The sequence below is a fragment of the Balaenoptera acutorostrata genome, chromosome 10 (assembly GCF_949987535.1).
Source record: "Balaenoptera acutorostrata chromosome 10, mBalAcu1.1, whole genome shotgun sequence".
NCBI lineage: Eukaryota > Metazoa > Chordata > Mammalia > Artiodactyla > Balaenopteridae > Balaenoptera > Balaenoptera acutorostrata.
The window spans coordinates 56,578,971-56,605,374 of record NC_080073.1 but is presented as its reverse complement, the minus strand read 5'-3'; the positions used below and the strand labels follow the sequence as shown (position 1 = coordinate 56,605,374).

At 36.8% G+C, this 26,404-nt stretch overlaps 1 protein-coding gene across 5 annotated transcripts in view; it reads left to right on the top strand.

The window, feature by feature from the left end:
- ZCWPW2 (zinc finger CW-type and PWWP domain containing 2) overlaps positions 1 to 24,842 on the top strand; it is a 139,111-nt gene extending 114,269 nt beyond the window's left edge. For all 5 annotated transcript variants that reach the window (XM_057554675.1, XM_057554676.1, XM_007191540.2 and 2 more), the window contains 5 exons: positions 1,463 to 1,509; positions 12,873 to 12,931; positions 14,011 to 14,078; positions 20,536 to 20,660; positions 24,206 to 24,842. In XM_057554675.1, coding sequence (XP_057410658.1) covers positions 1,463 to 1,509; positions 12,873 to 12,931; positions 14,011 to 14,078; positions 20,536 to 20,660; positions 24,206 to 24,367 — 461 coding nt within the window. In that variant the 3' untranslated portion in view covers positions 24,368 to 24,842. The remainder of the gene's footprint in view (positions 1 to 1,462; positions 1,510 to 12,872; positions 12,932 to 14,010; positions 14,079 to 20,535; positions 20,661 to 24,205) is intronic.
- Positions 24,843 to 26,404: the final 1,562 nt, after the last annotated feature.

The window sequence follows — 26,404 nt, the reverse complement described above, 5'->3', positions numbered from 1 at the left end:
GTGTATTGAAGTGGATAGCCTAACCTTATATAGGCATAAGGTGAGTGATATTTAACATAAAAGTAATAACATGTTAGTTTTCTTACTGTCTTATACCTTCGCTTTCAAAGAATTATATTACCATACAGTATGTCTCTCTTTCTCTCTCTCATAATTGGAGATACTGCATATCAACGTATCATCACAAGTAAGGGGTTTTTAACAAAATGTAACAGTGTTTCCCATCCTGTCTTAAGAGTATGACTGTACTACTCTATGCCATAAAAATGTGACAACCATTCATTCATTAGTGTATAGGAAAGGCTACTGTGAAACAATCATATCGATTACACTAGGCAACCATAAAGCAGTCATGTTGCTGTTTCTTTGTTAAACATGAATTTCTTTTTCACATTATCTTTTAATTTTTGATGTCTAGTGTTAGTAATACATATGACATCTACAGTGTTTTGTATCATAGAAGACATTATTGCTGTAGGTACTGACAGGCAGATGATTCATCTTGTAAACAGAAAGCTTACAGCATTGATATATACAGTACAGTACTGTAAATGTTTTTTCTCTTACTATTTGCTTAATAACATTTTCTTTTCTCTGGCTTAGTTTATTGTAAGAATACAGTGTATAATACATATAACATACAAAATATGTGTTACTCGACTGTTTATGTTATCACTAAGGCTTCCAGTCAACAGTAGGCTATTAGTTGTTAAGTTTTAGGGTAGTCAAAAATTATATGTGGATTTTTCACTGTGCAAGGGGTCAGCACTTTTAACCCCCATGCTGTTCAAAGGTCATCTTTTCTCTATTTGATTAGACTCTTCATTCTTGCTGAGTCTTTCTCTGAGGCACTGTTGGCAGCTCAGGGGCCCCAGATGGAGGCAGCAGGCATAAAGCTTAGGGACTTGTAGTCGAATGGATCTGCCCCCACTGCATGACCTCATGCTGTGAAGTGCAGATGGAGTACGCCCCTTTTAAAACTATCACGAGGATTAAATAAGATATTGTCTCTATGAAGTCTTTATTACATGTCTGGCTGGTAGTATAGGGTTGGCCAAAAAGTTTGTTAGGGTTTTTCCAAACTTTTTGGCCAGCCCAATAGATGTACACGTAGAGGTAGCTGGGGTTTAATTCCAGATCTTACATACTCTAGAGCACATAAGCTGACCAGAGTCTAGAAATAAGATACACTAGGTGCTAGCTGGTGGACATCCAACCAGCCATCAGATTTAAGGGAGGAGATTTGTCAAATAAGTATACCGATCCCTGATGTTATTACTTTTGGATTACTTAGTTTTACTCAACTCTGGGAGCTGAGTTTGTTAGCATTTTGATCAAAAGAACCACTGAAAACACATATCATGGTATGAGAAAGTAGAAAATTCTAATGTGTAATGTTGCATTTATTTGAACAGGAGTGTAGTTCACTTTTTTGAAGCAGCCATACCTTATTATCTTACAGACAAATCCAAAGCAGATGGCAAAGTTGCTGTGGTGGCCAAGAAAAGGGTAAGATCATGTTTTATTAAATCAAATATACAGACTTCAAATTCAATCTGATTAACACTATTTTTAAATGAAAATTAAATTCATATTTTAAATCAAAATGACATATAATCAAATTTTTCTTCTAAATGTTAGTTGACACTAGGAATTTAATATTTATGGTTACTTATATCAATGTTATAGAATTATCAAATATTAGAATAATAGAAAATTGTAAGTTAAATAAACAGTTACTTTTATTTGTATATACTCTCATATACTAAAATATTTTTAGTATGTCATGTTATTATAATGTATGCAATCTTCATAGAAAATTCAAATAATTAAAATTCACAGCTTAATATGGACTTTACCTTAAAGTTAAGTAGAGAACAATATCAGACATTTGTATGAATCTTTTTAATGAAAATTTGTAAAGTTAATAGCATTTTAAAAGAATTTTAAAAAGTTAACATGTCATTCTATATACATTGTGTGTGGAGATATGTTTAACTCTAGTTACTGTCAAAACTGTGATTGGGATAGGTTGAGCCTTGACAGTCTCCTTAAGTGGCAATATTCTCGAATAGTAGTTTCTCTCCTTGTGTCCACCACTACCAGTGCTTTTCCCACTCCCTTGCCAGCTTTAGATATCACCAATTTTTACATATTTGCCAATATTTGAAAGGAGAAAAATATGCCATTGTTATTTCAGTCTGCTGTTATTTGTTCTTTTATTTTAGTGAGGTTGAGCATTTTTCATATATTTATTGGACATATTTCTTCTGAAAACTGCCTATGCATATCTTTGCCCATTTCTTTCATGGGCTTTTTTTACTTTGATTGATTGATTTATAGGTTGAACTGCTTCTTTGGATCTTCATTTCCTTATGAAGGCTCCCCTGTCACATAAAACTTACCTTAGATAAATTTGTGTGCTTTTCTCTTTTTAATCTATCTTTTGTTACAGAGGCCCCAACCGAGCGCTTAGAAGGATAGAGAAAAGAGACATTTTTCCTCCCCTACACAAACCAGTTATCCGAATACCATTTATTGACTAATAAATAATCTTTCCCTTCTTTACTTTACTGTTTTTCTTTTGTTATCTTCTTTATAGTATACAGTATACCTTCTTCATAATATAACATACAGCATTTAACATGTCAGAATATCTGTTTGTATATCTATCATGTATCTAGTCTTAAAAAGAATTCTAAATTGCTGTAATTATTGTTTCTCTATCCTTTCTTTAATGTGTGGATTGGTGAACCTTCATTACCCTGCTTTTTCAAAAATTGTTTTCATAGTTCTTGCCTGTTTAGTTTTTCAGATTGTATGTATGTATGTATATTATGATGAATTGACATTTTAAAAACCCTTTCTGTCTGGGGAGGGACTGTCCCTCCCAAGACTAGCCAGTTCTTCTAGATGGCACAGGGTACATCTTTCATATGCACCAACCAATTCCAAACATCACCCAGCTACCTTCTTCTCAAATTCTCAGATACCAAGCCAGTATTGCCCCTGCCCTAAATTATCCCAGGGCCAGGTTCCAGCCAATGGAGACCACCCCTCTAGACCAAAGCCTTCCAGAATTATTCAAAGTAGCCAGTCCTAAACTGTTTACCCTACCCTACCTTTCCTTTCCCATGGAAACCTCAATAAAGGCACAATTTAAATAGTTTTAACAACACACAGATGAACTTTAGAAATATTTAGTTAAGTCTCCCAAGAAAAATTCTGTTGAGGTGATGATTGGTATTGTAGAAAATCTATGTATTAATTTGGAGAGAAATTACATGTTTATAAAGTGAATGCACACACGTAGAAATATGTCTCTTTATCATTTTTTCTTTAGTTTTTTTCAATGTAGAATTTTACGTATTTCTAACTAAGGCCTTCCCACATATTTGTTACTAATTGGAAAAGGATCTCTTTTTTATTATTTCTAATTAAAAAAGAAATCATTTATTTATTTATTTATTTATTTATTTTTGGCTGCGTTGGGTCTTCATTGCTGTGCGTGGGCTTTCTCTAGTTGTGGCGAGCGGGGGCTACTCTTTGTTGCGGTGCGTGGGCTTCTCATTACAGTGGCTTCTCGTTGCAGAGCTTGGGTTCCAGGCGTGCGGGGTTCAGTAGTTGCAGCATGCAGGCTCAGTAGTTGCAGCACATGGGCCCTAGAGTGCAGGCTCAGTAGTTGTGATGCATGGGCTCAATTGCTCCATGGCATGTAGGATCTTCCCGGACCAGGGATCGAACCCTTGTCCCCTGCATTGGCAGGTGGATTCTTAACCACTGTGCCACCAGGAAGCCCCCTCTAAATTTTTTTAGCTTATATGTAGAAAGTATGCATGTATGCATATCTTTTTTTCTAACACTTTATTTTTATTAATGCCAAGAGTTTAACTTATACCTCTTGAAAAACAAAATTAATGACCACTTTCTTTTTTTTTTCATACACACACACTGTATTTTATTTTTACAAGAGATAAATAGACTGACACCAAGCATTGTAAATGGATGACCACAACAAAAGCAACAATGATTGCAATTACCAACCACGAAAACACACTCATATTATGTCATAATATTGACATTCAGTCCAGTAATCCTCCACTGTAACAGCTCCTTTAGTTTGCAGTGAAAATTGATTTCTATATTCGTTGCCTCTGAGTCCTTGTGGGATTTTTTTTTTAATTCAAACAAAGTCACAAAAATTATAATCATCCTCATCAGTTCACTCAGTCCCATGTAATTAATTTTTTTTTCATCTTGATCTTTTGTTAGCACTTTTATGAGTTCATCAGTTTTTCGTTAGAGTTCTGAAAATGCTTATTCATTCAGTTCAGCAGTACAGTTACCAGAAACGAATGACCACTTTCTTGATTTATACATTTATGTATGAAGAATTCAAGCTATTATATTTTCTGATAAAAAAAAATTTTCCCCCAAATTATTGCAAAAATTTTTCATAATAAGCAGGAAAATTTCATTAGCCCAATTGCAGAAGTCACTTACATTTAATGAGTAGATGTCTGGATATTTGTGCTAATTAATAAGCTTGCTTATTAACATAGAATTCATGTACTGCAACTCACTTGATTCACTTAGCTTTATATGCATCTTTCCACAAAGATAAATATTATAATAGATCTCTACTGCTGGCTTCTAGCACCAGGCAGAGAGATACCTCAGGAAAGTACAGTAAGTAGAGGAACCCCTTGGGAAGAGTCACAGTCAGGTTTCAAAACTCATTTAATATCCTTTTGGATTTTACTTTTCTTCACCTTTCCATAGACCAGTGTTCCCAAAACTTGAATCATTCAGGTATTCCATCATCATTTTGCCATTTTCTGTGCTGTTAGTTACTATAGTTTTCTTTCATTTGATTAACATTTTTAGTAATTTAATTTTTTTATTGAGGTAAAATTTAAACACCGTGAAATGCACAGATCTTAAGTGTGGAGTTTGATGACTTTTTCTTAAGTGTATACACCCATGTAACTACCATTCCAGATTAAAATAGAGCACATTTTCATTACCCCAAAAAGTTTCCTAACCAAAATTTTAAGATGTAAATGTACTTTTTTGATGTGAGTTGCATTTTCAAATATATAAATAAATATATATTAATATAGAAAATTGTCCACTTATCACTTTACATCATCAGTGGAAACCTTCACATAGAAAGTTCTTTTTGTACTAATTGCAGTTTCCCTGTTCTCAAACTCTGTGCCACTCTATGGCAGTATTATGAAACAGCCTTCCAGGGGAGTGATTTTTAACAAGATATTCTTTAGTAACTTAAAAAGTAAACCTGCCTGATTAGGTTGCAAGCTTTACCTCTTTTATCTTGAATTAAAATCTATAGGAATTCTGTAGGATAACTATTAGTAGGAAAGTAGTAAAATTACACAAAATGGATTAATTGTTGATATCCAGAGACTTTTATATACCATTTATGAGAACAAGCAAAGAACCCTTGATTTAGAGTACCTCTTTTCTAGTGTGGATGATTGTATTTGTTTCTTAAATAGAAAAGTCTACTATGGGACTTAACATATTTGCTTACCCCTGTTTTTGACTTGACTTTCAGTTTATGGATCTGACTTCAACCAAACTGACCTTCTTGTAGTTTTCTTAAGATGGGCAGTGGGAATGGGAGGAGCTGGGATAGAGGGGAAGTGGGCATAGGGGTGAGTATAGCAGGCGTGAAAATCCCTTTGTTTTTCTTCCCTGGAAGTAAAATGACAGCGTCCTAGTGTGAGGGCCACACTGGTCTCCAAGCTCTCAGGTTGTTGTCCAGCAGCCGGCTTACAGCTTACAAAAGGTAGGTTTTCCACCCACAGGGCTGCTAGGCGCCTCTTGTTTTCAGGGGTTTCAGGTCCGAAGGGGAGTGCTTTGGGAGTTGGAAGTGGTGGGGGTATCCTAATCCGATGACTTGTCCCAGTGCACTGATTTATCTGAGAAAATTCAAAGTTTAGTTATGCAGACCTGGTACTTGGTAAACAGAAATTCATCTTTATCAGTAATATCCTCTCTTAACTTTTAAGAATTGTTTTCATCCTAATTACTAAAAAACAAAATATCATTTTTAAAATGTCACCATTTATAATAATAGAAGATTGTATTAATTTTTGTTTCTCTACACATTATGCCCATTTGAAAATTCACTCAAGGTATTAATTCACTTGGAATTCAAGTTCAGTAATACTTAAAATCTAGTGTCAGATTCCAGAAATTCAAAACTTTTCAACCATAACTCTCCACGTTTTCTATTCTGTATTTTAACTTTGAGCCAGAAGGCAATAAAAAGAATTCTACAAAATGTGATTGCTCTTTTGTTAAGATACAAAAACCTTTTCAACTTGAGTCCTACTAATCACATGAAGAGCAGGTGTTGTCCTTTGTTATTTGGGACTAAACGTTGTATTATGCAGCTTTCTTCAGTTTTGTTGGTTATATTCATTAGAAGTATAGTCCTTTCTCTCATCCAGACACACACATTATGACTCCAACATCAAGCTACACACATGATGAATCTGGGTTTCTTCCAAAGTTTGGGATATTTCTCATTCACCGTCACCTTCCTCATCCCATTCCATTAAAACCAAAACCAATCTTACTAGTCCATAGAAAAGTGGATATAACATACAAAAGGAATAAAATAATAAAAATAATAAAAGTAGGGCTTCCCTGGTGGCGCAGTGGTTGAGAATCTGCCTGCTAATGCAGGGGACACGGGTTCGAGCCCTGGTCTGGGAAGATCCCACATGCCGCGGAGCAACTAGGCCCGTGAGCCACAACTACTGAGCCTGCACGTCTGGAGCCTGTGCTCCGCAACAAGAGAGGCCGCGATAGTGAGAGGCCCGCGCACCGTGATGAAGAGTGGCCCCCGCTTGCCACAACCAGAGAAAGCCCTCGCACAGAAACGAAGACCCAACAAAGCCAAAAATAAATAAATAAATAAAATTTTAAAAAATAAAAGTGGATATAACATACAAAAGGAATTTGAATGTAGCTATTGCACTAGATATTAAAAATGATCTTTCTGTGTCTAATAGAAATAGCTATTGTTTTCCTGTTTGCAAAGGGAAATTGTTATCATTGGAAAAAATATGCCAGTGAAAATTAGTAGAATTTACATATAACTTACTAGAATGAATCTATAATTTTAAATTTATAAACATTTGGCTTCTGCCCATAATAGCTTCTTCAAACTTTTTATTTATATTAGACAACACAAGCCTACTATTTCTTTTCTTTGAAGACCTATAAATTATTAGTTTGTTTTTTTTTAATTTATATTTATTTATTTATTTATGGCTGCTTTGGTTCTTCATTGCTGCACACGGGCTTTCTCTAATTGCGGAGAGCAGGGGGCTACTCTTCGTTGTTGTGCGCAGGCTTCTCATCGCGGTGGCTTCTCTTGAGCTCGGGCTCTGGGCGCGTGGGCTTCAGTAGTTGTGGCACATGGGCTCAGTAGTTGTGGCGCGCGGGCTCTAGAGTGCAGGCTCCCTAATTATGGTGCTCGGGCTTAGTTGCTCCGCGGCATGTGGGATCTTCCCGGACCAGGGCTCGAACTGGCGTCCCCTGCGTTGGCAGGCGGATTCTTAACCGCTGAGCCACCAGAGAAGTCCCAATTATTACTTTTAAATTCTTTAAAATTGTAATGACTTTGGGGTGATATTTTTCTTTTTTTTATGTACTAATACCTTTGCTTCAAAAATAATTTGCTCTGTTATGAAATATGTATATTAGGTACACATCTTAAATCTGTACTCCCCCACATACTGGGAACACAGTCACCCAGATCAAACAAACGGAGGTGTATCTTGCATATCCTTCCAGGAATCTAGGCTCAAGAATGTCTTTCATTTCAACCGCTGGGATCCTCAGAGAGCTGATGTAAAGACTTGGATCCAGATAAAATATTTTAAAGAATAGTCTTTTTTTAAAAAAAAAATTGTGCTATTATGCAGAGTCTGTCTCTTCCTGTGTAGGAGAGATCATCTTCTTTTGCATGTTGCTGAGGATTAATGTTCAGAATTTGACAGTGATCGTGGGTTAAAGAATCAGGCCAATTATCCTTACTACTCAAGTTGATGGAGAGAAAAGTGGTAAAATAGATAATGAAGGTCTCAAAATTTGTTCTTTGGTCCAGAAAGAATGGTGTAATATGGGTACTATAATCATTGAATGTTCTCTGTACATCAGCTTTTTAGAATTTAATTGAAATATGTAGATTCTAGAAGTTCTTCCTGAGAAACCTTATCTTTTCCCAACATTGCTCTTGCTAAAATATCCAGTGACTTCGGAAAAACTATACACAAATAGGAATTGTTTTCAACAGACTTGGATTTTTAGACAGTATCCAATTGCAAGTCAAATAATCTAACTTACCAGCTTCATTCAATCGGATAAACAACTGATATAAGTTCTGCTTTCTTCTGATTTCCATGGAACTCTTTCCTCTCTGGACACCCTGTTCCTGTTAGTCCTTAGTATTCTGAAGCTCTGTATAAATATGAGTGCAATCTGTGCTATTTAAAAAAAAAACTTCCTGAATTTCTGTGTTCTATCACTGGTATAGCTAGATGGTCAAAGACTGTTAAAAAAAAAAATCAAGTGCAAGACTTCAAAATTTATCAGTGAAGTACATAGTCATATAGTTTCTTGAGGTGTCCTGTTACTTCTGTCCTCAGCCAAGACTGGCAGGTGTTAATAGAAGGCCTTTTCATGCCTTCTGTTTAAGGTGGTCTAGTGGTCAATTTCTATTTTAGGGGAAAATATTCTGCTGTGTCTCAGCTCACTGCTTGACCACACACTCCGGTATTTTTTATAGTAAGCTCCTCAAAGCAGAGAAATCCACAGTGCTTTAGTGTGAACTTACACATGGCTGAAGAGAGTGCAAGGGACAACTAGATGTTTATAAGTCATGTTGCCAGGGACTGGTCTCTGATATTGTCCAAATCCCACAGGAATACCCCTCTACTGAAGATTGACCAGAGGGAAGCATTGGTCATTGGCAGACATCTATGTAAGAAACACTGGATTTGTAAATGATCTGTTGAAATCATGTTTAAATAGGGCTAGAAAATGATCATTTCAACCTTCCCTCCTTTTCAAAGAAGTGTTAAAAACAAATATTATCTGGGCCCGAAGACTTAACTATATTATTGGTACTCTCCAGATACTCAGATTAAGTAATAACCATCTTTTACAATGTTACATGAAACCAGTTTTCATCTTTTTCCAAGCATATATTTCCCAGCAGATTTACCAAAGGGGAATGAGAATATTGGCTTTTCCTTCTATATGATGACTTTTGACAAGGAGTTTATATACATTATTCAAGGTACAGATTCATTCTTCTGTCAAAGTAGGCAGCTCTTTAGTGATTACTGACTGACAATTATTCTCAAAAGGTTACAAAACATATTTATGTCTTCTATGAGCATAAAATGCTGATCAAAATTTTACACCCTCAGATTTAACACAGCTAACAAACTTGTTCTTCTTGCTTAAAAAGATTTTTAATCTTGGGATTTCCCTGGAGGTCCAGTGGTTAAGACTCCATGCCTCCACTGCAGGGGGCGTGGGTTCGATCCCTGGTTGGGGAACTAAGATCCTGCATGCCACATGGCTTTAAAAAAAAAAAGTTTTTAATTTAGATGAATAGTGGCTTAAGGAAATGGGCAATATCAAGTCAGTTTATGCAGATTATATTAATCTGATGTAAACACAATTCTTATAGGTTTTCTGTCCTTTGCAATAAAAGGCAGTTCTCTCATTTGCCATTCTAGTCCGCAATGCTAATTTTTTTTTTTCAGTAAATGGCATATGCCCTCTATACATACACCTCTTTGTTTTTATATCCAACAAGAAAAGAATTAATACTTGCTTTGTTTTCTTTAAAATCAGTGACACTTGTATAGCAATATATTTGTGTGGATGGGTGTGGGCTAGATCAGTGCCTGGAAAACTTTAGAGTCACCTGAAGAGCTTATTTAAGTACAGATTCCAGGCCCCACCCCCAGAGTTTCTGATTTGGTAGGCATGGGATGGGCGTGAGTATTTGCATTTCTAACAAGCTCTCAGGTGTTGCTGATTCTGTCATGTCGTGGCTCTTGTTCTGAATAGCATTGGACTGGACAACATAGAATCAGCTGTGCAACACAGGAAGAGAAGGAGAAGAGATAGATTAGATAAAGTAATCTTTAGTGTCTACTTGTACTGGGTTGGATAGTAGCCTCCAAAAGATATGTCCACCAGGAACCTCAGAATGTGACCTTATTTGAAATAAGGATCTTTGCAAATCCTTTGGGTAAGGATTTTGAGATGAGCTCATCCTGGATAATGTGGGCCCTCAATCCAACGGTAAGTGTTCTTATGAGACAGACATCTATCCTTCAGAACTGTAAGACAATAATTTTCTGATGCTTTACCAAATCTGTGGTAATTTGTTATGGCAGATTTGGGAAACTAATACACTACCAAAGTCCAGCCATATCAAAGTGCCAAGTTCCCTCTGTCGTATGGTCTAAGGAAAAAGGGTAGCGTTCTGACACTGACCTGATGGACTAGTATAACAATGAAACAGTGACTGAACATCAACTAATTGCCAAACGCTGTTGGATACTTCCTGGCATGTTATGTAATTAATCTTCCCTCAAATGCCTTGAGGTAGTTATTTTTTTAGCATTATTTAACAAAAGAAGACCCTGAAATGCAGAATGGTCATTTAGTCAGAAAATATTTATTAAGTATCTACTTTACGTCAGGCTCTTGCTGGATGTTAGAGTAGTCAGTGACTTACCAAAGGTGATCCCGCTTGTAGGTGCCGGCGTCAGCGTCCAGATCCAGACCCTCTCCTTCCAGATGCAGTGCCCTTCTCCATCTGTCATACGTTGTCAAAGGCTGGAGCAGGAAAGCACAGGGAGTTTGGCAAATACTGACTAGTCCATTTTGGCTGCTATGGAGTAGTTAACAAAGGAGAAAAGGAATTTATTATGACCAGCACAACTCACCGTAATTTATGGTAGTCGTCTAGCAGTATTTCTTTTTGTTAGTACCTATAAAGCAGTTTGCACTTTGTTACCTGAATTTCATTTCCACTTGTGACCAGCCTTTCAGTTCATACTCAAATATGCATGTAAGCTGATCCTTAATAACAAGATAGAAATAATAGCGTTACATTGTCTTTGGAGATGTAGTTCAATGATTTAGACAACAATATTTCTGTACATATATTTTACCATATAGATATATAACAGTCCTGGAAAAACTATTTGAATATTACCTTGAGGTTGAAGATCACAAAAAGAAGATCATTTACTCTTTAGCATCATAATAATATGAATTCCCTGAATGTTTCATACAAACTTCCCCTGAGTGATTATTAGGATATAATTTTTTTATGAGAAGTAAATTAAAATATCCCCATTTAACTGTAAATTCATCAGTTTCTACTTGTAATTCTGTTTCTCTGTGTATATTTTAAGGCTAAGATTTTGGTATATACAGGTTCAGGACTATTATATTTTGGGGATAGATTGTTTCTTTTAGCATTAAGTAATAACCTTTTTATCTCTGATTTTGCTTTTTGCCTTAATATCTGCTTTTTTCTACCAGTGATACTGTAGCAGTATTCCCTTTGTTAATAATCATTGATATATTGTATCTATCTCCTTACTTTCAATTTTTCCATGTCACTGCATTTAAAAAAATTTTTTACCTTCATTGAGATATAACTTATTCAGTCCTTTAAATTGCAAAATCCACTGTTTCTTAGTATATTCACAGTTGTCAACCAATACCACTATCTAATTTCAGAACACTTTTTCATACCACCAAAAGGGAACCTGATCTTCATTAGGAATCGCTGCCCATTTCTACATCCCCTCAGTCCCTGGCAATCACTAATCTACTTCTGTCTCTATGGATTTGCCTTTTCTGGACATTTCAGATAAATGAAATCATACAACATGTGGCGTTTTGTGTCTGACTTTTTTTTAACTTTTCACTTACCATAATGATTTCAAGATTCATCCAGGTTGTAGTATGTGTCAGTACTTCACTATTTTTAAAGGCTGAGTAATATTTCATTACATGGATATATCACATATTATCTATCCATTAATGGATATTTGGGTTGTTTCTACTTTTTTGGGTATTATGAATAATGCTGTTAAGCACATTCATAGTTTCATAATTATGACCAAACATAATTTTTTACATGGACGTATGTTTTCATTTCTCTTGGACATATACCTAGAAGTGGAATTGCTGCATCATGGGGTAACTCTACATTTAAAATATTGAAGAACTGTCAAACAGTATTGCAAAATGGCTCCACCATTTCACATTCCCACCAGCAATGTACGAGGGTTCCAATTCCTCCACATCCTTCATCTTGTCCTTGCTTAGGCATTAAAATCCCAGTCCCAAGCCTTTTTGGCCCTTTTCTGGTATAAATTCTCTGTGGGTCTTCACCATGTCAGTTCCCACCTGTATAGCTTTGCATTCCACATGTTTCTGGCATCTGAATATTACTTTTTCTTTCTTTAAAGATCATATATGTATTAAAATTTAAAAGTAGTTTTACTTAGTATTTTTGTGTATTTGTGGAAGATGAGGAAGGGAGAGTGGATATAGGGGGTAGGCATTCGTACTGGATGAGTCGACCATTCCTAGAAGTTGAGCAGGTCAGTGGAATTGCAGTGATGATGAAGTGGCTGACTTAGAATTACATGCGTTGTTTAGGGCTGGGGGCCAGAATTTTTCTTTTGGGCTAACTTACTCAGACCATATAGGATCCATTACTATGCTGAACTCATCGTATCCCATATGAACTAACTGATCTTTTTGTTGTTGTTATTTTACAGATGCAAGTTTCCAAAAATAATACTAAAAAGAAAAAGCCCCAATTTAGAAAAAGGAAAAGGTATGCTTTTTTAAATTAAAAACTATTATGATAAAATTGAAATATATATATTGGGTTTAATTTTTATATGACATTTCCCCCGGCTCTTAATTTTGTTTCTCTAGGGAAATATGTTTTAAATTTTCTAAAAGAATTAATAAAATGATAAGTAGTAGTCTTAGAAGTATGGAGAAAGTTTTATGTTGGTACAAATGTGTTGAACTGTAAGTGTCAAAGATTAATATCATGTGAGCAACCAGATAAGAAGCAGGTTTTTAGTTTAAAAATAGGTAATGCAAACCAGAAATAAGCCTTTATAATAAGTCACTGATGACAAGTTTTAGTGCTTATCACTGAACCAGCCATACAGGTTATTTATTTTTTTAATGGATAGTAATCAGTGTTATGCGAAAAGGAGTCCTACTCAAAGACTGGCCTAATATGATAGTCCTTCTCTTCTTCTTTGTCCTTTTTTAGAAGATGAATAATTAAATTTTTAAAAAGGACTTTCACTTCCTAATCTTGACACTTCACAGTAGCCCCATCAAATAGATAGGGATATATCATAATTATCTCCATCTAAAAGATGAAGAATTTGTGCCTTAGAGAAGTTAAGTGACTTTCTCAAGATCTTCTGGTTAGAGAAAATGCGTTTGAACAAATGTTTTCTGACTCTAAATCAGCAACATGGTGTAGTGGGAAAAGCATGGATTTTGCAGTCTGACAGAATTTAGTACTGTCACGTTCAACCATTTTCCTATGTTGTCAAATTTCTTAGTTTCTCTGAGCATCATTTTCTTTATGCGCAAAATGAGAGTAACAATTACTTGGTAGGTTTTTGGAGGGAGGATTACACGAAAAAGGCTGTGTAAGGTGCTGGGTAGATTATTAGTGGTTTTCACTTAGTGAGAGCTCAGATCAGTATTATTACCCTTTGGTTTTTCACTGCCTTACTTACTGTGTACAACAACCAAGAAAAAGTACCCCAAGGTAGGAAATATATACCCATAATTTACAGTTACCAATGAATATGCATGAACGGTCATTTAAATATACATGCTTGATCTTTTGAAAATAAATCTGTCAAATTCTTTTTGTAGGAAAACTGTTTTAAAATCATCTTTTGAAAATGTTTGTTCAGATGATGCCTTATCAAAGGAAAACATGGGTATGTGAAGGCCTGTCCTGCTTTTAGTTCTTTTACCTGTATTTAATTCCACCAAATATAATTGTAGTCCTTTGAAGAAAAATAAATGTACATGTATACCTACATGAGAAACATTAGTGGGTTTTTGGTATTGATTTACATACTAAGGCTTTTCAGTTGTCTTTAGGTTTCTATTCCCTCGAATTAAATTTTCTCTGGCTTTGTCATATATTTAATTTTTAAAAATAAAGCATCAGCAGTTGTGGGAGGAAATACCAGCATCAATACGCTTCAATCCAGACTTCTCTATTCCACATTTATTGGGGTCCTAGGGGTGCCAAAGGGGGAGAAGGAAGAAAAGCAGCAGCCTAGGGCTTCCAGCTGAATTAATTGCCATTGGAGTTAGACCACAGTAGGGAGAATGTCGCCTGCAGGGAGAAGGTCTTCACTTTCAAAAGCACTTTACTTTTCTTACATTTTCGTTGGTCTTGAAAAGCAGGCACATGCTTGTTTGCTAGGTGGAACTTTGGCAGCCATACAAAGAGGTTTCAAAGCCAGTTAAACCCAGAGAAGTCATTGTGCCACACTCCCTCTCCTTGAAGCCACCCCCAGATCCTACGGGGCTCTCATTTCCATTGGCTAAATACGCCATTTGTTTTCAGTCTCAGTTAAAGAAAGGAAAGCAGGCAGAGGAAGGACGAGGTAATTATTTTTTTAAAAGAAATTTCTTTGGTTCCTCTCCTAAACCACTACAAAATTCTGTTGTTTCTATCTCTTCTTAAACTTATTCTGCTACTGCTTTCCCACTATTTAAGGCGCTTTTTTTTTTTTTTTTTTTTTTTTGGTTATTTTGTTCCTTTGCCTCACATGATCAGTTCAGGTATTCCTGTAGAAAGGCAAAAGTCATTTTATCCCTAGGCTGAGTTACCACCAGGTGACCCTGATGCTACAGCTGGATCCTTCTGCTCTCCAACTAGCACAGGATCCTACAGAAGAAATTCATGGCTGCCAGGAATCCACTGACTGGAAATGACTCTTCCATGTAAATGAGTGAACACATCTCAGTAGTCTTCCACTAAAGGGAAGCCCTGTCAGTAGTCTCATGTTCTGTATGGCTCTGAAAGTGTCAGTAGTTAATTGTTAAAATAGTTTACCTGATCAGTGTTCCACTCCTCAATCCCATTTGAACTAAAGAACAGAAACATCTAGTCTTCTGTGTTCTTTGTAAGAGCTGACTACTTCCTGAAAGAGTAGTTCTTTTTCAGTAGTTTGTACCCTCCTCAGATTTTTTACCCACTACCCATATTTCTGTGGATCCCTTGATGTAGGCCTCTGAGATCTCTCATTTCTTCTTAGCTTAAGGTAGGATCAGTCCTAGATCGCGCGACAGAGGAAAATTATACCATCAGATTCTTGAGTCTCCACGCCACTTTTGGACCCTCTTTCCTTACACTCCCAGGTGCTAGTGTCTCCTGTTAGTCTACTGCCCCAGCTGTGATATTCCATTATGGGTTTTATGCTCTACAGTTGCTTCCCTCTTTCCCTTAGTTAGAGATCCCAGGGAGAGTCAATTAAGTGCATCTACTTTACCTTTCCGAGTATCAGTTTCTTCATCTGTAATAAAGAAATGCAGTAGAAGCCCTCTTATCCAACAAAGAGAGGACTATTTCTGGAAAACAATAGAAAAAATTGAGGAATCATTAAATAAATTAAACTGTATATTCATGGCTGTATAAAGATTTAATCTAATGCTGGGAGGAGGAGATAAATTAGGAGTTTGGGATTAACATATACACACTACTATATATGTAAAATAGGTAAACAACAAGGACCTACTGTATAGCATAGGAAACTATATTTAATATCTTGTAATAACCTATAATGGAAAAGAATCTGAGAAAGAATATATATACATATATAATATACATACACATATGTGTATATATATATATATATGTAAATCACTTTGCTGTACACCTGAAACTAACACAACATTGTAAATTATACTTCACTTTTAAAAAGTGGTTATAAAAAGAGATTTAATCTAAGAAATAGCTATTTGTGGAGCATGTCTGTATTTTTTTGGAGAATTGCTACCAGGAATATCTTGTATTATATATTTTTTTCAGTGTTGAGGGACCAAAAAAAAACATCCATCGATGGTGATGAAATAATAATACAATAATAATAATAACACCTGTAACAGTTAGTATGTGTCCTCACTTTTCTAAACATTTCATATATATTAATTTATTTAACCCTCACAAGATCTATATGAGATAGATAAGGTAGATATTATTTTAACTCCCATTCTGTCAGTGGAGAAACTGAGGTACTTAATAGGTTACATGACTTTTCTAAGGTCACATAGCTTCTTAAAATTAATCAAAGTTTGCAACAATTTCCTTGGTTACTTTGGGTACCAGAAGCTTAAAGCTAAATTTATGGTTATTCTTTACAGCACTGGTAGTTGGTCTAAGCATATTTTAAATGTAATGCCTTTCGTATCTCCCTTAATGAATTGATTTTGACTTCTTTTATTTTCAGTCTTTGAGTTTTTGTCATTTGTTTTATTGTATCAGTGTTTTCTGTTGGTAAATACCTCATTTCTTTTTGGGGAGTAGACAGTGTATTAAACTTTTGATAGGTAAAAGATTGACATAGTACCCTGGATTAACTAATAATCTACTAACATTAATTAATAAGTTAGCAAAGGATGTGTTCATTAGCTGCCTGAGATAGGTGAGCATGGCAGAGAATGGCTAATATAGGAAAGGTCTGGGTGATGGCTGAGTCCGGGTAGGAGATGAAAGCCTTGAGGCCTGGGTCTGGGGTGTAAATGGCTAACGGGGAGAAGGGTGCTGTCTCGCTATTCAAGGCAAACTTTGCCCACCTGCTCTTGGTTTGGAGTCACCTTTAACCTCTCGGCCTTTGTGCCTCTTGTTTCTGTTTGTGTCCCAGAAAGGTGTCCTCTTCTTCATTCCACTTCAGCCTGTATTTCACTCATCTCTACATTTAAATCATAAACACACAGAGGAGGGTTTGTGGTTACTTGAAAACAAAGCAAAACCAAGTGCTTTTTCCTCCTCTTCACCCTCCTTTTCTGAAAGAATGGCTTCAAAATTTCAACATTGAAATGGCCCTGAAAGTTTATTTAAGATGCTATTTTTCAGTGCCAGGTTTGAAATAACCCAACCAGTGGCCTCTTTATATAAGGGAGGAAATAGCTTCTTTAGACATTTAATAGAGAAATAGAGAGTAAAGAAAACTTCATAAATATACATTTGAAGGCTTTTAAAATAGTGACTGATTGAACTTCCCTGGTGGCACAGTGGTTAAGAATCCACCTGCCAACGCAGGGGACACCGGTTCGATCCCTGGTCTGGGAAGATCCCACATGCTGCGGAGCAACTAACCCTGTGCACCACAACTACTGAACCTGTGCTCTAGAGCCCGCTAGCCACAACTACTGAAGCCCGCGGCCCTAGAGCCTGTGCTCCGCAACAAGAGAAGCCACCGCAATGAGAAGCATGCACACTGTGGGATAGGGAGGGAGGGAGGGAGACGCAAGAGGGAGGAGATATGGGTATATATGTATATGTATAGCTGATTCACTTTGTTATAAAGCAGAAACTAACACACAATTGTAAAGCAATTATACTCCAATAAAGACGTTAAGAAAAAAAAGAAGCATGCACACCACAATGAAGAGTAGCCCCTGCTCTCCACAACTAGAGAAAGCCCACGTGTGGCAACGAAGACCCAACACGGCGAAAAATAAATAAATAAAATATAAATAAATTTATAAAAAAAAATAGTGACTGATTTATTGAGACAAACAGTAAGTTATTTCTTATCAGGAATGGAAAAAACACTGATTTATTTTAGAAAAAGTCATTTTTAAAAGCCAGATATGGACTTCAGTATGAGAGATACTTTCTTCTTTCCTTTTCTTTTTTTTTTTTTTTTTCCCCACTTTCTCTGCGTGATAGAGCAGCTATCACTCAACAACAAATTGAAGCAAGTCAGGAAAACTACAGGATAATGAGGATTGATAGAAGATGATTGGTCATGCAGTTAGCACAGGCGTGCATTCTCTATCTTTGGAAGAGATCATTGACCAATTTTGATAACCTAGTTTGTAGATTACAATAACTGCAATTTCTGAGAATTATTTTTGCACTCTCTGCGTTTACAGTATAGGAACCCCTATTTAGAAAAGCAAGCCTCCTGTTGCTGTGGAAGCAGAATTTGACATCAGTCAAGTTGGTGTTATGAACCCTGGTTGATTCATGAAGTCATCCATTACTTTGTCTTCCCTTTGATCGAAAGGCAGTGTACATACTTTTCCAGATCACTTGAAAACAGAGAGCTTGCAATGGCACTTGGCAATGACATTCATTATCATAAATTGATTGTATTTTAGTCTAGCCTTAGAAATACAAAGAAGTTTGTGTGCCATTTTTCCTTTACAGCAGAGCTCAAAATACATCTCAGCAGTGCACTGAATGTCAGTATCAATTTCCATAGACTTAGAATGTAAAGTAGGAAAACACAACGTCTATGAGTGGGACTGGGGAATTGGTGTGAAGATAGCCACACAGTTGTTAAGTGACAGGTTACTAAGTAAGAAATCTGTCATAAAGAGAGGTTAATCTCATTAACAAAACTGCTTCAATGAAAATGTACTTTCCTACAGAAAATTCTGATTCAGTAGACATGGTGTTGCATTCGTATTTTTTAATAAAGTCTCCAGGTGATCCTTGTGCCCCCAGATTTTGAATATCATGGTTCTAGAATGTGATAGCTTATACTCTGTGTTCTTAGGCTTTAGCAGTTACCACAGAACACAGATCTGTGTGCTTACAACTAACATGTCAGTTAACGGTTTTTGTTTGTTTGTCTTTAAACATAGGAACTGGTTCTGAGGTGTGGAATGGCTTATCAGAAAGCTGCTTTCAAACTGTTTTGAGAGTTTTCCACAAAGAAAACCTAAGACTGGCTAGGTGGAGATGATGACCAGGAAGGGTTGTTGGTCTGTGGTTCTTCTCTGGGGCCCCTGACCCTTAGGAGGCACACAATAAACATTTGTTGATTAAATAAAAGAAGATGGTAATAAAATATGAATTCTTTGGAGCTGGAACGTCTCATATTAATAATCTCTGTTTTTACCTTATGCTTAGTTTACAAGGATACCTGTGTGTGTAAACACACACACACACAAATGGATGTGTATATTATGCACAATTAAATTAAAATTAATGTTATTGCTGGGAACACCTTGATATATTCATTGATAATATTTTAGCGCTGAAGGGTGTGTCCTGCTTGGGTTCCATGAACTTTCAGCTGCTCTACCTCGTGTGATTTTTGGTTACTTGCCAATGAGCAGTCCATAATAGAGGTGGTGTGTCAGATTTGTATAACCAGAGTGGAAGGTGATGGGGTGTGTGTTCGTGGCCTTTCTCTTTCAATCATGCTGCCCTTAGAAGACTTCTCAGGGGTCCCATCAGTCTGTTGTGCAGGAGCAGGCCACCCGGGTCTCCTTCCCCTTATCTTTACTTCAACAAGACTCGGTATCAAATGAAAATGTTTGTTTTATTTAAATCGGGAATTCAGTTGATATTGTTAATCAGTGATTGAGTCTGTAGAGTTATAATAGGTGTTTATTTCTTTGATGGGGATATTATTTTATCTCAGCAAGTTCAATCAATTACCAGATTTTTTACATACTTACATATTTCTGTCACAGTAGCACCAAAAACCCACAATTTTTATGTGTGTGGGTTTTTTTTTTTTTTTTGATCAGATTAGGCAGTTAAGATGCATTGATATTTTGATTAGGAATAGACTAGTCTGGATTTAGCCTTGCCACTTAATTACATGGCTTCCCCTTTTAAACAGTAGCTTTAATAGTTTATTGCAGGGATTGACAAGTTGTGGCCCACAGTCCACCAGTTGCTGCCTGTTCTTGTAAATAAAGTTTTATTGGGACACAGCCACTCTCATTTGGTTTAAGTGTATGTGTATGGTTTGCATCCAACAGCAGTATTGAGTAGTTGTGACAGAGACCATCTGGCCCACAAAGCCTGAAATATTTACTCTCTGGTCCTTCACAGAAAAAAAGTTGCTGACCCCCGGTCTATAAATAACAATTTAGTTTGGTGCCCTTGGCTCCTTATTTTAAAAATGCAAACTTCTAGTGAGCTTTTGATGTTTCAGGGATACTTTATAGTCTACACATAGCAAGAATGTAACCTACATTTTTCAAGGAATAATTATTCAGTATAAAAGATTCACCTGGAAATCCATAGTAATTTTGCATCAAGCAGAGGCCATATCTGAAAATTATACAAAGTATTTATTTTTTAATCTCATAACTTAAGAAAATGTCCTCTTTGGGGGTAGTTAATAGTATGAATTAGATTGAATTAATTAAGATATAACATTTTTGACTATATTAATGTTGTTTCTTTAGTTGTCTCTGAGACAGAGCTTTTACTAAAAGAGCTGGAGCAAATGCTAGAGCAAGCACTGGAGCCCACAGCCGCCCCTGATGAGTCCGAAGGGGAGCGCGGAGAGGAGACAGATACAGGAGAAAAGGTAGGGTCCATAGTGACCGTCAGGCCTAAACAGCAACTCCAGACTCCTTAAACAGCAGAAATTGTTCCTGGATCTTCATTTTCACCGTATGGGAAATGCTTTTCACTTCTGAAACTTGAGCCCTTGATTATCATGAGGTGAATAATAAACTAGTAGCCTGTTGAGAAATCAGGATGCATCTATCAGTCTTTGAAAAAAGTATATTTGAGCCAAGGAGCTCTTTTATTTTAGATATTTAAGGCTGGAATGAAGAGAGATGGAGGGGCTCACCGTCATCAAGGGGGTGCCGATCTTTACATTCAGGAGAAGGGCCAGGACAGGAGCAACTCAGGAAACCTGCTCTGCCTGTTTCATGCACAGGGTTGACCTCCATGGGGACAAACCTCATTAGTAACATCCTGGAGGCGGGGTTTTTCACTGGAATCTATTTCACCATTCTTAACTAAATTGTCTTTTTCTTTTGATCAGCTATATTGGGCTGAGAAAGGCCATGTGTGCTTACTGTATTCAATATTTATATATGAAAACAGAAATTTTGAGTTGGTTGACACACTGCTCAGCACATCAGCTCCATGTCTGTGCAAATAAAATGAGGTACAAGCCCAGCTCATTAACACAGAGCAGCAGTGTGGCAGGTGTGAGAAAAATAAGTCATGGGGCAGACACTTCCACAAGGTGGTACAGCTGTTCCCTATGTAGTTAGGAAGAAAAACAGCAGTGGGGAGCCCTGGAACCTTAAGGTTTCATTCCTTCTCTCATTCCCTCGTTTGGGTGTAGAGCGTGCCTGGAGTCAGGAGGGCAGTGGATAGGAGACGGGCTCAGGATACAGTGCCTACGTGCCCATCCTGGTCCTGCCAGTGAGGACTTGGGGGACTTGGCAAGGTTGCCTAGCACTTGCCTCAGAGGACTGTTTTGAGGGTGAAACAAGGCAAACCAGGAAAAGTGCTTTGCAGAGTAATTGACACCTAGGGTTGGCTATTATTACAGATGAGAATTGTCAGTGGCAGCCGCTGGAGAGAGTAAGAGCTAAGAATTCATCACTTTGTCTCTTTTCCCATATTCTCACTTTGCGAACTACCCATCCCCAAGTCTGTCTGTTCTGAGATGCAGAAAAGGTGGATTTGTAAGTGGACAAGATTGTTTACCCACTTTGGCTGATTTCATTCAGAACTTCAACAAGAATAAAGATTCTTAAATACCTCCTTGACTGAGTTAGAAATCAAGGAAATATACAGAATTTACAGTTGAGATCAAAATGTCAAGGAAAATAAAATTAATGATAAAAACACTTGCTGAGCTGAAAAACATAATTGTTCTCTTGGTCAGCGATACCAACTTGTACTTGAATTTCCATGGGTTGTGAATGCCATTTTTCCAATTAGAGTTCCTTTTTAAACAAAAACAAAAACAAACAAAAAACTTGTTGTCTCTATATAGATCCTACCCTTTGTAGGACAAGAGCTATAGATTGGTGATATATATATTGTATACATGTAGTTAATATACAAATTATTCTTTTCTAGCAAATGTGTGTTTTGTTTGAGCACTATATGGATTTTTGCAGTGTTTTTTTTCCTCAGTCTTAGCAGTTTGTCTTTTCAAAAATACAGCCAGGCTGATTTTTGTAGAAATGTGCTGGAGCTTTTACAGCCACAGAATTGGCTTCTATTTTGCCATTATAACTAGTAACTTCATAGAACAGGAAAGTACTTCTGATTTTTATTTCTTAAGGTAAAATAGTTTTTATACATCACCAGCCAGGAACTTGCTCTTTGTTTTAGATTCTTGTAATATTTTAAAGTCATTTAGAAATTATAAAAATTAACCATTTTAACTTGCTGGTAGGCAGGTGAGTGCTGCCTGCTGACTGGTTCATAAGCTTCTCTCCACACTGAGCTTTACAAGTCTGGAATTCATGCCAGGTTCAGGGTACTTAGGGCCTTGTTCACTTTTAAATAAGGAGAATAGCAATGAGACCAACTGTCAAAGCTAGAGCAATTTACATTTACAGCTTAAAAATAAAGAAATGATCACCTAAGGGATTTCTTTTTTTGTTTGTTTGTTAGTAGGAAAAATTAATATGGCTTCCAAAGGTAATACCACTTAACACTGAAAATGTGTTTTGTTTTTAGGAGAAAGTGGCCTTTACAAGCTAACACATCAAAAGGAACCAACTGATAATTTTAAAGTTCTGAGCATGTTTATTCTCTGGGCAGATAGTGTTTGAGCTATTTTCAAAGTTGTAAATTTTGATGATGTTTTCATCATTCATTTCATGTATGAGGTTTCAGGTTGATTACTCTCAAGCACTTATACCAATGAATTGAGAGTAGCAACATGAACAAAAAGCATACACACATGGATAATCAAAATCCATTTCTATTTGTCATTGAAATACTTTATGAGATTATTTTCCTCAGTAGAGTCACCTTTCTAAATAATTATGTTCTTAGCTAATATTAACACTACTTGACATGCCCTGACGTGGAAAAAAATGGGAAGGAATTAATTTCAGATTATTATAAAAATCCACCTGAATAATTCACAAATTAGATAGTTCATATACAGATAAGACAGAGTTTACTGAATAGTAATTATTTTAATAATTATTATAATAAAAGGTACATTTTTCATACATGAAAGCACTTGTCTAAACTGCATGTATTTTTTAAAAAATAATTTATTTATTTTTGGCTGCGTCAGGGCTTCGTTGCTGCACGCGGGCTCTCTCTGGTTGCAGCAAGCTCTTTGTTGCAGTGTGTGGGCTTCTCATTGCGGTGGCTTCTCTTGTTGCGGAGCATGGGCCCTAGGTGTGCGGGCTTCAGGAGTTGTGGCACGTGGGCTCAGTAGTTGTGGCTCACGGGCTCTAGAGCGCAGGCTCAGTAGTTGTGGCACATGGGCTTAGTTGCCCCGCGGCATGTGGGATCTTCCCAGAGCAGGGCTCGAACCCATGTCCTCTGCATTGGCAGACGGATTCTTAACCACCGCACCACCAGGGAAGTCCCATAAACTGCTTGTATTTTTTTTCTTACATTGTGTGGGAAGTTACCTCTGCCTTTAATGAACCTTGAAGTTGTAAATCTCCTGTGTGTGTGTGTGTGTTTGCATTGTTTTTACCTGTGTTCTTTCCCACTAAGCTAGCACACACTCTCACTGTTCGTAAGGAATGCAGATGCTTATGAGAAGATGAGAAGAGAAAAGTGTGACTAAAACAGTTTTAACTTGTATTCCCCATAATAATCATTTTTAAAATAAACAAATATAGAAAACTCTCAGAAGTTTAATTTTAATGACCACATTTTCCCAAAGCATAAAATTAAAGCTAACTAAAAATGTGTGATGTTGGAGAGTAGAGACAGGACTAAATACTAAGTTATTTTTACACTCACACACTTACTGTACGTTATACTTTACGTGGGGATCATTATTTGACCACCAGCAAATGGAACACCTTCTTAAGGAGTTACTGACAACTTTATGTTTTGTTCAAATAATTAAGCCTGGTCTTCAAGTAAATTTGATGACTTGTATGGTTATTTTTACAGTTATCTAAATGTGGCCCTGAAGCACCTGTGGGCAGCTCGCTTGAAAACCACTGTGAAGAGGACTATCTTGTAATTGATGGGCTAAGATTAAAAGCTGGAGAATGTATTGAAAATATAACTAACAAGTTTAAGGAAATAGATGCGTTGATGTCTGCACTTTAGGGCATTACAGATATTTTCAAAAGTTAATTATAAAAACATTTACATCTTTACATTTTCCCAAAGTCAAAACTTAAAAATGTTTAGTGAAATAGGTATACGTTATACCAAAGTTGTTGTTTCTAATAACTTTCTACTTTGTGTTTTGAGAATATCCATTGTTTTGAGAGTCAATCAAATGGTAATTAAGTTAGTGTTATAAATTTAGAATCTGAGAAACCCTGATATTTGCATTTGTAGGTTTTTTTTCTTGTTTGCCTTAATTTTAAAATGGCTTATGAAACCTACTTCACAAATACATGCTTTATAGTGATTATTTAGGCCCTTTGTTCAAATGTGGCTAACTGCTAAAATGACTGCCGATGCTATTATAATTCTTACAGATATTTCAAATCTAATATACTTAGAGAATGTGAATTTGTAGTAGAAAGAAGCTACTGTAAAATAAAAGGAAATAATAAAAAATGGTTGTGTAATAGAGTTGGAGCTTTTCTTAAAAAACAAAAATGTCAAGTGCCGCCTTATACTGGAAACAATCTTTTCAGCTACAGTTCCCTAACTGACTAACAGAGTCTATGGAGGGTCTTTGGAAGATCAGAATCCTGGACCCTTCCCCACTGAATCAGTATTTCATAGGTGAGGATGGGAAAATGTAATTTAAAATATATAGAGATAAGTTAAACATATTCACTATAGAAAAATCTAAACTATATACAAAAGTAAAAGGTACATCCTGCAGTACCACACTTCCTTAACATCATCCCCCCTGGAGCCCCATTCCTTAGGGGTCCCCATGAATGGTTCCAGTGGGTGTCCTTCTCACTCATGTTCTGTGCTCATCAACTTGTGTGTCTGCACATCCATCTCCATTTCTAGCTCTCGCTCCCTCTCTATACCTCCTTCTCCCTGGGGGGAGGGGGAGGGGAAGGGGAAAGGGCATTCCACGCACATAAAAACAAAAACCAAAGCTTAAGCAGAGAAGAAAAGAGAGCATCTGGTTCCTGGTGTTGGTTGAAGTAGCTGGAGTGGAGTGTGATGGGGAGAAGGTGAGCCACAGCAGATGAGGAGGCTGTGTACCCAGGGTAAGCAACCTGGGGAAGAGGTTCAAACATTTGAGGAAACTCACAGCAGTGCAGTGTGGGTGAGTGAGCAGGAGGGACTGTGGAGTCAAGAGCACCAGCGGGGAGGCTACTTGGTAATTTGGTTGTGAGATCATGGGGGCCTGTATTATGGTGGTGCCTTGATGGAGAGAAGCAGGTAGAGTCAGGCTCAATTAACATGAGTGGATGATTAGGACTTGGAGATTGGATATAGGCATGGGACCAGGTTTCTGGTGTTCACAGTGCTGTTCACTGAGGTAGGAACACACGCATATTAGAAACGTAGGACACATGTCAACTTTGGGCCAAACTCTGTAAGTTCAGCTAAGAGTCTAGGCTGTTCATGCTTTAACAAAGTCTATGTTTCAACACCACACTACGAACCAGAGTGACTAGGAACAGTCTCTCCACACATCCTATTTCAATTCTAAGTGGTTTAAAACAGTGAAGGCTAAGGCTTCCTTTTTCTTCCAGCTGAATTTACTCCAGAGTATTTTAGAAAAACTCTTTCACTTTTCCTTAGCAGTATGATTTTATATTCACAGCCTACGAAATATCTCAAGAAGTAATTGATCCCATTGTGTGTTACTCCTTAGAATCAACTATAAAAATGACTTCAACTGTATTTGCAAGACTTTATCCACAATTCAGGTGTTTAATCTAAACCCCGACTAGTAGGTCGGTTAGATCACTTATAGCTAATTCCTCTTGGTGGAGCAGCCGGTGCTCATCAAAGGGAGAGTCCGTACGTAAGATGCTGAAATTTCCAGACTGAATTCGACTCTGCAGTAGTCTAAGTGATAGAGTCTGGAATGTCCACTGGAGTCTTTGTGAGCTTGAGCAGCTCAAAATGATGCTGTGAACAAACATTTGAGTTGGCTCTTCGGCAGGGGAAACTGCAGTCTCCTTCCAAGAAGAGGCTGGGGGAGCCTCTATCCAT